General features: G+C 45.6%; 2 protein-coding genes across 2 annotated transcripts in view; one reads left to right on the top strand and one right to left on the bottom strand.

The window, feature by feature from the left end:
* Positions 1–311: 311 nt before the first annotated feature.
* On the bottom strand, positions 312–5,633 carry DBI (diazepam binding inhibitor, acyl-CoA binding protein). The gene is made up of 4 exons (XM_060106301.1): positions 5,518–5,633; positions 4,342–4,459; positions 2,207–2,269; positions 312–599 (listed from the first exon to the last, which is right to left on the bottom strand). The coding sequence occupies exons 1-4, from the start codon at positions 5,524–5,526 to the stop codon at positions 526–528; spliced, it is 264 nt and encodes an 87-aa protein (XP_059962284.1). The 5' UTR covers positions 5,527–5,633; the 3' UTR covers positions 312–525.
* Positions 5,634–5,750: 117 nt separating this feature from the next.
* C8H2orf76 (chromosome 8 C2orf76 homolog) overlaps positions 5,751–13,162 on the top strand; it is an 89,833-nt gene continuing 82,421 nt past the window's right edge. The window contains exon 1 of the mRNA XM_060106682.1: positions 5,751–5,792. The gene's annotated coding sequence lies outside the window, so the exon portion shown is untranslated. The remainder of the gene's footprint in view (positions 5,793–13,162) is intronic.

Raw genomic sequence — 13,162 nt, forward strand, 5'->3', positions numbered from 1 at the left:
CTTGCAGCCAGCAGTGTTCCTGACAGAGGATTGGCAGTAGCTGCAAACTGACATCTCAGCCTGCCTGATCAGTGTGGCTGGAGTTGAGGGAAGGAGGTGGGAAAGGCCACTTCTATAATCCTTTTCCTCCACACGAGAGGTGAGCACATGCCAGGTCTGAACACGTGGGAGCGCCTGCCCACCCTCCAGGAGAGCGTAGAGGAGGGTGAGAAGGGTTAAGCTCAAACACTTCCAGATGAAATTGTTAGAAAAAGGGAGGAAGAGAGATCGCAACAGAGTACATTATTTCAAGAACCCAGGTTATCAAAGACTTAAAGTAACAAACGTACTTTTAATTGATCTATTGATAAAAACTACACAGCAGGATCAGTAAACATTTCAGCCCCTACTCTGTTAGTTCATATCCTGGGCTATTTTGAGCAACTGGGTTAACTAGTTATTTATTAACTTCATCCACAGTATTAGAAAAACAAGGTATTAGATCAGTTTAGGTGAAATGTGTGGCTGGCAGCCAAACCCAGTCCCTTATATTCCATATTTTTTCTTCAGTTCTTCTACTTTGCCGACATAAGCTTTCATGGCGTCTTCCCTGGAAGTCCCTGTAAGGCATCAACAAGATTATTTGTTACAGAGGCAGCATGGTAGAAAGGTAGCAGACTTTTTTTTTTTTTTTTTTTTTTTGCGGTACGCGGGCCTCTCACTGCTGTGGCCTCTCCTGTTGCGGAGCACAGGGTCCGGACGCGCAGGCTCAGCGGCCATGGCTCACGGGCCCAGCCGCTCCGCCGGCATGTGGGATCTTCCCGGACCGGGGCACGAACCCGTGTCCCCTGCATCGGCAGGCGGACTCTCAACCACTGCACCACCAGGGAAGCCCAGGTAGCAGACTTCAGAGCCCTGGTTTAGTGCTCTGAGGCTCAATTTCTCACCTGTGAAGGGGGTGGTGGTTCTACTACCTACACCTCACAGACCTGGCCAGGATTTGACTTGAAGTCCTCGAGGAGCCTGGTCCACAGGCGATGCTCCATAAAGCACTGAGCCCATAATGTGTGTGCAGCTGTCCAGGGCCTGTCACTGGCCTGCTGGCCATGTGAGTCCCCCTACTGTCATGTTAAGCCTAACATGGGGAGCTGCAGTGAACTATTGGTCCTGCTGACTTTCACAATTGGCTTTGACCTATCACCTATTTCTTTGTCGGGGCTCTTATCTCCCTGAGTTGTTATGCTTCCAGGGAAAAAACAAAGCCAGGAACCCTCTTCTCCCCAGATAGAAGCTATGAGAAAAGTTTTGAGAACTCTGAGCACAGCAGCTGGCTCTCGGAGGGGAATAGAGAGGACACTGGAGATATCTCTCAGAGACAGTGATGCCCAGAGTCCTGGATTCTACGGTGAAGGAGAGATACTCCCTGGGAATCAGAGTGTGTTCTGGAGCAACGGCAAGCACATGGGGCCTGAGAATGGTATGGAAATGCCCAATGAGAATGGACAGTCAGACGGGCATTCCTCTTCCAGTTACTTGCAAATCCTAGGAGTGTGTTTTTTGTATTCTGGCCCCTTTTGAATTCAAGTGTTTCTCATTTGCAGGAAGACAGAGGGCTTATTCAGAAACAAGCTAGCTAGGGCACCAAAGCTGGTAGGCACTTTAGTGCCAACTTTTGGGTCTTACTGCTGCGGGTGGCACGTGATTAAGTCAGAGCTGGGATACTTCCTGGCTGCTGTTGCTTAGCGTATAATAGCTCCATTCACTGAGGCTACGATGTGCCAGCAGCTTGCCATGCATTAGTTCATTCCTTTTTTTAGGTGCCTTTCTGGCTGGAAGGGAACCGGGGAGGGCTGCTTGGGCTAGAGGGTCACTGCCTGGCCTTGTGGGGGAGAGGGAGGTTTGGACAGGAAACCACCCCTTATTCTGAATACATAGAAAGGCCAAGCCAACTCTTATCACCTCCCAGTCTGTTAGTGGCCTGGTCCCCAGCCCCTCCTCTCTCCAGATGATACCATGACTCAGAGATGGTGTTTTTGGAAAAGGTATAAATGGTATTAGAAGAATAAGTAGGCGGCCCAGTTTTTTTTTCCATTCTGGCCCTGGTCAAACTGGTTCCCCAGCATGTGCCTCATCCACTGTGTTCTCTCTCCTCACCTCTTATACTCCTTAATGAAGAGTATTTCATTACTGGGCTTCCCAAATGAGGGAAACATATTAGAACAATTACCTTTCAGCTCATTCCAGGCATCCCACTTGGCCTTGCCTTTGAGGTCCAACATTCCAGGCCGTTCTTAAACAAGAGAGGGAAAAGACATGAGACCTGCTGCAAGTTCTAATAAGGAACTTTATCAATTTTCTTGCCATGAAAGCTATATTTTATTACACTATTCCTTCTAGGCTCTGCTATGGAGTTAAATGGGTCTAGTAGGGCGGGTTCTGCCTTCAGAAACCCACGTGTACAGAAATCTAAATTTAAAATCTAGAGAAAGTAGGAGGAAAACTGTTCTCATTACTAGAGTCCTTGTCTTATAAGTTAAGTAACTCCAAAATTTCTTTTAAAAACCGTACTTTAATGTTCTTTTTTTTTTTTTTTTTTTTAAAAAAACAAGTACTACAATCCATTCATCTGGTTTAAAATTCAAACACCACAAGGGGAATACTATAAAGTTTCCTCCCACTCTCCCCACCCAAGTTCTCTCCCACATTATTATCAGTTTTCTGGGTGTCCTTTTCTGTGAACTGTCTGTTCATATCCTTGCCCCATTTTGCTACCAAATTGTTAGTCTATTTCTTGCTGTTTTGTGGGAATTCTGTTCGTGAGGGCAAGCTTCCTTTAAGTTATACCATGGTTTTACACATATAGACCTGTTATCAGTTGCACTTGGAAAACACACTTACTACTTCCCTGCGGACCTCGTTCACTGCCACACTGAGAAGAAAGCCAAGGGGAGCAATCGCAGCGCCCACAGCCTGGATCACTGTGTCTGAGAAACATCAAGTCTCCTCCCAAGTGCTTGCCAGGAAGCATTCCCAGGGATACCTGAGCGAAACTGCAGCTGCAGGATCATCAACAGAATCCTAGAACTGCACATCCTAACAGCCCTTTCGTGATGATGGACAGGTTGTACATTTGCATTGTCCAACTCAGGCGCCACCTGCCACTTATGGCAGCTGAGCACCTGGAATGTGGCTTGTGTGACTGGGGACTGAACTGTTGATTTTATTTAATTTTAAGTATTTGCCATTTAAATTTAGATAGATGCATGTGGCTAGTGGCTACAGTGCAGCCCTAGAGTGAGCTGATCAGGAAGTGAGAGATTCCCAAGCCAGTCTACCTATACTTATGTGAAAGCAGGGCAGAGGCCAGTCTCTGTGAAAATCGTGTTTGTCAGAAAAGCTCCTCAGCCGTTCTGGTCACCCCCATTTCATCTCTCCTGCCTCCCTAGGAAGATGCAGAGTTTATAAACCCAGGGTAAAACTCACCTTCACCACAAGACCTTTCTGAACTGAGCCCACCCTGTAATCTTTGATTTGGCACTGCCCAGGATCCTTAGCAGCCAGCCCACCAGCTCCACCTTCTATCCTAACTGCAGTGGAACTGGGGGCTACGCTTGCCCTCCTGAACAGGGGCGGGGTGACCTCCTTCTACGCTACTATGGCCACCACCTCTGAATCCTTTCATAGACTGCATCGTGCTGTTGCCATATACTCCTGAGTTTCAGGAACTTATGGGCAGAATGAAAAGTGTCCAAGGCAGAGAAGACAGGATCACAGAATATGGTGGTCCAAACCAAGGCCTCAGAATCTGTACCAAGACTTTATGACAGGGGCCAAATGGTCATGTGGAACTGCTATCATCAAAAACGCTTCTGACGGGCCGCAGGAAGCCAGCTGCTTCTCTGGTCCTGCCATCAGGCTTGGCCTGGCTGCCAAGTGCTCCGACTTTGATCCTGCCCATCTGGGGTGGAAGGAGTATGGTTCAACAGAACTCCTACTGATCTGAGAGCTTGGAGCAAATTTCTTCCAAGCCGGGATCTTTGCTTCCTCCCAAATAGATGGAAAATGCTGGAGTGAATAAAGTTCTTCCCAAACTAGGATTTGAATACTGCTATATGAGCCACCAAGAAACCAAGAACAGTGCAGGGTCTGTGAATCCCATCCAGGAACATGATCTCTGGGGAACCTCTCCCAGCTTAAACCTCAGGAACCCCATGAACTGCGTTAAGAGTAGGGCAGTAGGACTGTGGGTGGTTTTGAAAGTGAGGTCCCCACCCAGGGATTAAGAGTTCCAGCACCAACCAAGGCTGCTGAGCCTGCTTTGATGAGTCTGGGCCCTCACTCATTTGATGAACCTCAGCATACCTGTATTTATGTCACCCACAGTTACTTGTTTGTAGTGGCTGTAGATGAACAGCATCTCATCGTCTGCTGGCTTGGTCTTAAGGTGCTTAACTTCCTCAGCAGCTTTCTCAAACTCAGCCTAAAGTCGAGGGAGAGAAGAGGCCTGAATAGAGCACAGTAGTGGGGATGGAGGGGTTGGAAAGGCAGCACTCCTCTTGCAGTGCAGGGGAGGAAAAGCAGTCTTTCCTCAACTCAACAGCGCAGCTAGAAAGATTCAGCAAAACCAGGAGGGGAAGCACATCGGTTCACTCATCTGATGAACAACTATGCATTGGGCTCTCTCACTATGCTAGGTATCAGGTGCTGGAAACAGAGGTGAAGGAGACAGGCTAAAACTGCCTGCAGTGGGCATACACTTCACAGAAAAGGCAGCGTGGCCAACTCCCTGGCCAGCACGGGGTCCCAGGACAGCCCTGACTTGCGGATAGGGCTGGCACTGCGTGACTGAAACAGCTGAGAAAGGAACAGGGCATGAGCGCAGCGGTGTCAGCGGCCAGAGCCCGCTGGACCCCTCCCCCTGAGGGAGGGCATCCAGCGCCGACCTCCGACCCAGTGTCTGAATGGAGGGAGGGTAGAGGAACCAAAGGTCGCCCCACACTGCTAGGTCCCAGAAAAGCGTCTACAGTCGAAGGAGGGAAAGACCTCTAGGTCACCCCTCCTCACGCCGGGACCCTCCCCTTGCCTCACGCCGGACACTAGGCCCCTACTTTCCCTGACCTGCAAGCTCTCAACCACGGCCTCCTTGCTTCTCCACTCTGTATGGCGCCCCTACTCCTGCCGTGTACTTCCGGATGGGGCACACGGTCCCCTTACTCTTTCGATCCATGTAACCCACTACATCCTATCTGTCTTCCTAGGACTCTCGCCTCCGACCCCAATTCCTGCTTCACTGCGAAGTCCTCCCCATGGGCAGCTTGCCAGCAGTTGCGGGCTAAGCAGCGGTGTTGGGAGTCGAAACACGGAAAGTTCCGCTTACAGGGCTCTCCGTCCAAAGAGTGCGCGCTAGGCATGGGTCCAGGAAGAACAGCAGAGCCGGAAGGTAAAGACCTTGCAGGGTTGGTTGTGTCTGCGGGATGATCCCCGCGCCAGCCTCCCGCCCGGTGGCACCTTCGCAACTAGGCTGGGCACGCGTTATACCTGAGACATGCCGGCGGCGTTGCAACGATTCCAGGAAGCCCGCGAAGACGGCGAGGAGCAGAAGGCAGTCGCAGGAGAGTCAACTGCCAGCGCCTCTAGAGGCGCAGCCGCAGGCCTCCCCAACAGCGCTCAGGCGAGCAAGAGGCAGCCAATCAGGAGCCAGCGGTACGCTGGGGGCGTGCCCAGCCTCGGCGCACGGCCTGCCTCTCCGCGACGCAGGAGGCTTTGCTCGCGCATGCGCACCAGGGAGGAGCTGCATGGGACGCCGGGAGCAGGTGGGGACTGCGGAAGTAGGGAGCTTTCTGTTGTGAGTGCCGTTAGGCCGGGGTGAGAATTCGGTCGCGGGCCACTGAAGGGAGTGATCTGCGAGGCAGAGGAGAGGGGGTGGAAGCTGAAGGGCGGAGGTTTTAAAATCTGTTTCATTAAATCTTGTGTCCGGCCGGAAGTTGCACCGTTGGACAAGTAACCTCTCGGGCTTGGGGAGGGCGAGGGTCCCCACCCCTCTCAGGGGACCAGAAGAGGCCCTCTGGGGATGGTCCCCGGACAATCTCGCGAGGGTGGGAAGCTGGACTGTGTTCCCGAAGGGCGAAGCCGAGACCTCTTCCTTTGAATTTTTGGCACGTTCTGTGGCTTGCTGGTGGCCGTAGTTTGCAGTCCTGTTTTGTTTGTGTGCCGTAATCCATCTGGTGCGTTAAAGTCAGGGACAGTGTCTTATTTGTCTGGACTTAACAAACTTGGCCCGGACTAGGTGCTCAGCAGACATCTGTTAATTAAAGTGACTCCATTCATGAATGCGTACTGAATGGTCGGGTATCTTGCGCCGTTCTAGACCTTGGGAATACAGCAGTGAATAAAACAGATAAATCCCTGCATTCCTGGAACTTACATTGGGGATAATAGTGAATAACGTCAGTTAAATAGAGAGTTTGCTAGGGGGATAGGGAGTTGGAAGTTTGCAGTTTTACATGGTTGCGGGGGGGGGGGGCGGGTGGAGGGTTAAGGGAAGGTAACATTTGAGAAAGCCCCTCAAGGAGAGGAGGGAGCATTCCAGGCAGAAAGTTAGTGTAAATGTGTGAGCAGGGAGTGAGGGAAAGATAGGACATGAGGCTGGAGAGTTAAGGAGGCGGCAGGCTGGCTACATGATGCAGAACTTTGACTTTTATTCTGAGTGAAATGGGAAGTTAGAGGCTTCTGAGCAGAGGATGAGGAGACTGAGGGGGGCAGCTTTGCAAGTTTGTTACAGAGGCCGATGTTCTCCATGGGAGAACGGAGCAGCACAGGTGGATGGGAGAGTTTGAGGGTGATGCCTAAGAGACCCAAAGGGGGAATTTTGTGGCAGCGGTTACAAAGGAGCTGGGTGCAAGGAGGGAACTGATGGAAAATAATTCTCTGGAGATGTTTTAAAAAAGAGAGACCATTCCTCTCCAATTCCTAATTTGTAACAAGATGAGTGGAGTACAGATCCACGCCCCCAGCCCCCCTCCCCCTTGCGCCGTTAATTTATAGCTGAGGTGTTTAGACTAAAAAAAGTCCAGGTAGAAGCTTTCAGATGTAAGTTCCTAACTTAATAGAGGTCGAGCTTTGTGAAAAGGGAAGAAGTGGAGATGCAATAGCAGGGAACACATCTCGTCTTCAGTCTATGAATAATTTTGTTTGCGAAAGCAAAGCCAAACAAACTAACAAAAATTTTGGAATTAACTTTGGGGAAATTACATTTGAATTGTAAGAGATGTGAGTGTCTTCCAAAATGACAGTTCAGAACTGTCTTCACTCCTAGGCTCAGATGAAGCTTGGATTCACTTTTGTTCCATCATCTTGATGGAAATTCAGATTATTCCCTGGTGGGTCAGATTTGCAGTCAAATATATCTTCCAGTCAGTAGGTTTTAACACGAGGTTTTTGTGTTTGGCACATCTGAAAAGGTTAGGTACCTCTGTTAATGTAATTTTGTTTATATTCCTCCAAGGTTGGCTGGTGTGACTGAGTTTTGAATGGAGTTACACATTGCAGAGAGCACGGCTAGTGTTTAAATTAACTTGGCAGTCTCCAGTTTAAGTGGGGTTGATTTGTTGGTTCCTTTTTTTGGAAGATACTCCACTTTCCTTAAAAAACCAACGTTGCACATGGTGGTTTTGTGCCCAGGTTAGTCTACAAAAGTTGCTTAAAGCAACTAAAGTATGGAACTAGTAGCGATTGTGGATCCCAGGGAGCAGGGTGCTATGTGATCTTGACAAGGACGAGAAGAGTGTTTTTCCTTGTTAGAGGGCCCACCCTAGGCCAAGTTTCGAAATAGCTGAAGGCATGCTTTTTGGCTTACTGCTTCCTTCCCTCACTTCTCAGTGACCTATTTTTTGTAACCTCCACCTGTGGAAATGCTGCCTTATGCCCTGCATTACCGCCTCTAGTCTAGGGAATTGAAATGCCATTCAGCTTTTAGCATAGAGGGTAACAAGTCAGCAGCTGGGATTTAATTTTTAAAAGTAAATTTTAGAGTGTATTTGGGGTTAATAAATTGTATGATTTTTTTAATTCTACGTTTTGACAGTACTGGAAAGGAAATTGCTCTTCATAGCCCGTGAAAAGACAAGTTCGTTGGCTCTGTTTATATCCTTGTAGCAACAATCACAGTTTGTAATTATTTTTGGTAATTATTTTATTTACATTTATTTTTAGTTTAGTTTACTCTTCTCCTGTCTGAGCCCCCTTCCCTACATAAGCCAGGGAGGACAGGGGTCACTGTGTATAAATCAATGCTCCGTCTCCAAGTGCCTGGCACTTGTTAGGCACTTAAATTTTGGGTGAATGAACAGAGTGTTTTTTTTCTGTATGAAACATTCCTTCTGATTAGCCATGAACTTAGAAGCTAAGTTTATTAGAACTGAATGTGAAACTGTGGGTTAAAGTAGATGAACTCTTGTGCAAGGACCGTGTAGTCTCTTTGTTACACCCCCGGCCTTGGAAACAGAACACCTGATACGTTAAGGGAAGATGGGAACCTGATGAGCCAGCTCGTTAGCCTGACTGACCGTCCTAGTTAGTGGAGAGGCCATGATCATTATTGCAGCTTGCCCTCACACCCTTGGGTTGCCAGTTTTGACTACTCACAGGCTTCACTTGCTGGGTGGGTCTCAGTGGAAAGCCAGTCGGGCAAGTTATATTAACAGGTGAAAGCAGTTCTTGCCCAGTAGGTGTGAAGAATAGTTTAATATTTCTTGGTATAAACTAAACCTCTAATTTCTAAGAATAACCTAACCATTAAAACGTGAAAATCAATAAAAAGCTTTACAGTAAAGCTTCACCAGAAGGCAAGGGTTAGAGTATTCACAAATGATGGATTATATTCATTTGGTATTTGTTTTCCAGTTTCTCGGAATGGGACTCCTGAGGCATGGCTCCACCAAAGCTGGGAGGAGAACAGTGTGTTTTAAAGGGAAGGAGGTGTTACTGAACCCAGCTGGGGTCTGCTCGCCCGATGGGCGGCAAAGCCAGTCTACTAACACGGGCTTGTGGTGAAGGAATGCACAGCGTTTACTGTACAGCAGGGCACCAAACAAGGGAGTGGGAGAAGCCTCCTAGCCACTCCAACTTGGTCTTTGAGTTAGGGGCTTTTTTTAAAAGGGGAAGAACAAAGAGGCTGGGATTAATCATTGTTTCGTCACATTTCTTAATTGTAGTTTCTAGTTTTGGGAGTCAAGATGTCTCTGGTTTACCATTCTCTGGCCAGGTGGTCCATGGCTTGGCGATCTGTTAGCTCATCTTGCCCTGGAGAACCAACCTGAGTTTGTACGTTAATGATGATGTCTATAATAGCAGTTTTAGGACATTAAAGATGTTATCAACAACAGCAATTGTAGTCATCTGACTCTGGTTGATTAGTGCTCAGTTAGCACAGGATTGGGGTCTGAGGGGACAAGAAAGGGAATAAAATTTTGGGTAAAGAGATTAATCATAAACTTGGTAAGGGAACTTGGTTTTAGGGGGACTTGGGTTCAGAGGCACTTGCGAAATGCTCTGGGACAGGAGTGGAGAGAGCTGGGCAGAGTTGGGCGCCTTTGTTTTGTGAAGGGTGGGGAGGTGACAGCTGAGGGGATGGCGTAAAAATGTACCATAGCTTTTCTTTCCTTTCTTTCTTCTTTTTTTTTTTCTCCTTTCCCCCTCTTATGTCTCTTTTCCTTTTCTGATGATATAACTGGTGAGGGGAGGCCTGGCAGCTGGAGGTCTCAACCAGCCTTCCCCTTTGCCATTCTTTTCTTCCTTTGGGTGTTCGTATTCAGAGAAGTTGCAGCAAGTTGGGTGAGAGGAGAATGGGTGTGTGTGTGTGAGATGTAAGCGTGTGTGATTCTCACCTTTCCCCTGATTTTGCCCAGCCAGCATGGCTCGGGGTCGGGGTTGGTTTGGGCTTAGTTGAGACATGGAGACCAGGGCTTGGATGGGGGTCAGGGTTCCTGGTGGAAAGTGTCCTACACTGGCCGGGAGTAAGGAAGGAAGGAAGGAAGGGAGGGAAGACTTTCTTTAGAGTTACTTATATGTAAGTTGGTCATGCAGTGGTCAAGTATTCTGTTTAGAAATACTTATGACTATGGGCAGGAATAACGAAGTGTTTTATGAAGTTATCTTGTGCTCAGTACTGTAGTTCTTGCTCAGCTTCTTTAGAAGTATAAACTCTCTTCTAAATCTACATTGTCTTCCTCATCTTTGCCTGTTAACCTAGCTCCTAGTTGCACATGACAAGCACTTGGTAAATGCTTTGGAACTAGGTTGTTACAGATGATTTTTCTAGAGAGCTCTTTTATTGCCTGTCAACAAAAAAAATTAGAAATATAAAAATCTGATGACAAATGATTTGGCTGATAATTCTTTTGGAGATAATGCCATTTTAAAAAAACTTTGTTTTGAGATAATGCCATTAAAAAAAAGCCACCTTATTTTTATTTTGAGATAATTGTAGATTTATGTGCTCCCCAGCTCCCCCAGCATGAGGGATCTTAGTTCCCCGACCAGGGATCGAACCCGTGCCCTCTTCAGTGGAAGCGCAGAGTCTTAAACACTGGACCGCCAGGGAAGTCCCTTTGTGCTCTTATCGTTAAATAACACAGAGACCCTTTGTACCCTTTACCCATTTTATCCCAGTGGTAATGGCTTGTACAACTACAGTACATGCCACAGACAGTACATTGACGTTGATGTGTTGAGGATACAGAACATTTCCATCATCATCCTTATGTTGCCCTGTGAGAGCCACAGCTGGTTCCCTCCTGCCCACCCCCCACCCCTGCTCCTGGCAGCCAGGAATGTGTTCTCTCTATTGCTATAATTTGTCATTTCAAGAATGCTCTACAAGTGAAATCATGTAGTTTGTAATCTTTTGGGATTGGCTTTCCAGATTGTGTGTACCAATAGTTCTTTCTTATTGCTGAGTGTATTCCATCATATGGATGAACCAGTTTGTTCAACCATTCACCTGTTGAAGGACAAAGCTGCTGCTAGTACAGAATCTGTACTCATGTACAGGGTTTTCTGTGAACATGTTTTCATTTTTCTGGGATAAATGCCCAGGAGTGCAAATCTGGGCCATATGGCCATTCCATGTTTGGTGTTGTAAGAAACTGCCGTTGTGGCTACACCCTTTTATTATACATTCCTACCATTATACATTCCTACCATTCATGTACAGGGTTTTCTGTGAACATGTTTTCATTTTTCTGGGATAAATGCCCAGGAGTGCAAATCTGGGCCATATGGCCATTCCATGTTTGGTTTTGTAAGAAACCGCCGTTGTGGCTACACCCTTTTATTATACATTCCTACCAGCAGTGAATGAGAGATCCAGTTTCTCCATATCTTTGCCAGCATTTGGTGTTATCACTTTTTTATTTTAGGCATTCTGATAGGTGTGTAGTGGTATCTCATTATGGTTTAGATTTGCATTCCCTAATGACTAATGATGTTGAACATATTTTCATGTGTTTATTTGTGCAATCTGTATATCTCTTCTGTGAAATTTCTCTGTGTCTTTTGCACGTGTTTATATTGGATTTTTTTTAATGTTGACTTTTGGGAGTTCTTAATATAGTCCAGATACTGTTCCTTTGTTGGATATGTGGTTTGCAAATGTTTTCTTCCAGTTTTTATTTTGTTTTTTCATCCTCTTAACAGAGTCTTTCACAGAGCATAAGTTGAAATCCAGTTCTTCCAATTTTTTCTTTTGTGGATTACACTTTTGGTGTCAAGTCTAATAAATCTTTGCCTAGCCCTAGATCCTGAAGATTTTCTCCTGTTTTGTGTAAAAGTTTTATAGTTTTGCATTTTAAAATTAACATAATGAGGTTTGAGTTAATTTTTGTATAAAGTGTAAGATTTAGGTTGAGGTTCTCCCCCGCCTCCCCTGCCCCCTTGGATGTCTAATTGCTGCAGCACCATTTGTTGAAAAGATATCTTTCCTCTATTGAACTGGTTTTGCACATTTCTCAGTAATCTATTGGGCATATTTACGTGGTCTTTTCTGGGTTCTGTCTTCTGTTGATCTATGTATCTATTCCTCCACCAGTACCACAGAGTCCTGATTATTGTAGCTGTATAATAAGTCTTGAAATTGGGTAAAGCGATTCTTCCTACTTTATTCTTTTTCAAAATTGTTTTAGCTATTCTAGTTATTTTCCCAATCCATATGAATTTTAGAATCGTCTTGTCTGTGTCTACAAAAGAAAAAATCTTGCTGTGATTTTGAACAGAAATTGTGTTAAACTTGCATATCAATTTGGGGAGAATTGATATTTTTACCATGTCTATGAACACAGCATGTTTCTCCATTTATTTTGATCTTTGTTTCTTTCATCAGCAGTTTGTAGTTTTCAGTGTAAGTCCTGTGCATGATTTGGTAGATTTATACCTGAACATTTAATTGTTTTTGAGTGATTGCAAATGGTATTATACTTTTAATTGTGTCCATGTGTTTATTACTAGTATATAGAAATACGATTGTTTTTTTGTATTTGTATAATTGTTTATCTTGTATCCTGTGACTTTGCTGAATTCACTTATTCTAGATGTGGTTTTTTTTTGTTTGTTAGATTCCTGTTCCTTGGCATTTTCTATGTAGATTCATTTGCAGATAGGGACAGTTTAATTTCTGACATATGTACCTTTTATTTCCTTTTCTTGCCTTATTGCACTGACTAGAACTTCCAGCACTATGTTGAATAAGAGTGATGAGAGTGGATATCCTTGCCTTGTTCCTGATCTTTGGGGGGGGGCATTCAGTCTTTTACCATTAAGTGTAATGTTAGCTGTAGGTTATTTTATAGGTGCCCTTTATCAAGTTGAAGAAGTTCCCCTCTCTTTCTGATAATTCTCATTATGAATGGATGTTGAAATTTGTCAGATACTTTTTCTGCATCAATTGATATGATTTTGTGATTTTTTTCCTTTCGTTTGTTAATGTGGTAGATTACATTGCTTGCTTTTCGAATATTGAACTAGTCTTGCTTCCCTGGAAGAAACCCCACTTGGTCGTGGTGTATAATTCTTTGTGTATATTGTTGAATTTTATTTGCTAATGTTTTAAGGATGTTTATGTCTATATTCATAAGGGATATTGGTCTGTGGTTTTCTTTTTTATAATGTCTTTGTCTGGTATGTTATCCTG

The sequence above is a fragment of the Mesoplodon densirostris genome, chromosome 8 (genome assembly GCF_025265405.1).
Source record: "Mesoplodon densirostris isolate mMesDen1 chromosome 8, mMesDen1 primary haplotype, whole genome shotgun sequence".
NCBI classification, from domain to species: Eukaryota; Metazoa; Chordata; class Mammalia; order Artiodactyla; family Ziphiidae; genus Mesoplodon; species Mesoplodon densirostris.

What these genes read in the sequence shown, in the direction of transcription:
- DBI (XM_060106301.1), bottom strand. An exon ending in TGTGGGTGACATAAATACAG is followed by an intron (nt 2,270 to 4,341) that starts GTATGCTGAGGT and finishes CTCTTGTTTAAG; the next exon opens with AACGGCCTGGAATGTTGGAC. An exon ending in TGCCTGGAATGAGCTGAAAG is followed by an intron (nt 600 to 2,206) that starts GTAATTGTTCTA and finishes GATGCCTTACAG; the next exon opens with GGACTTCCAGGGAAGACGCC.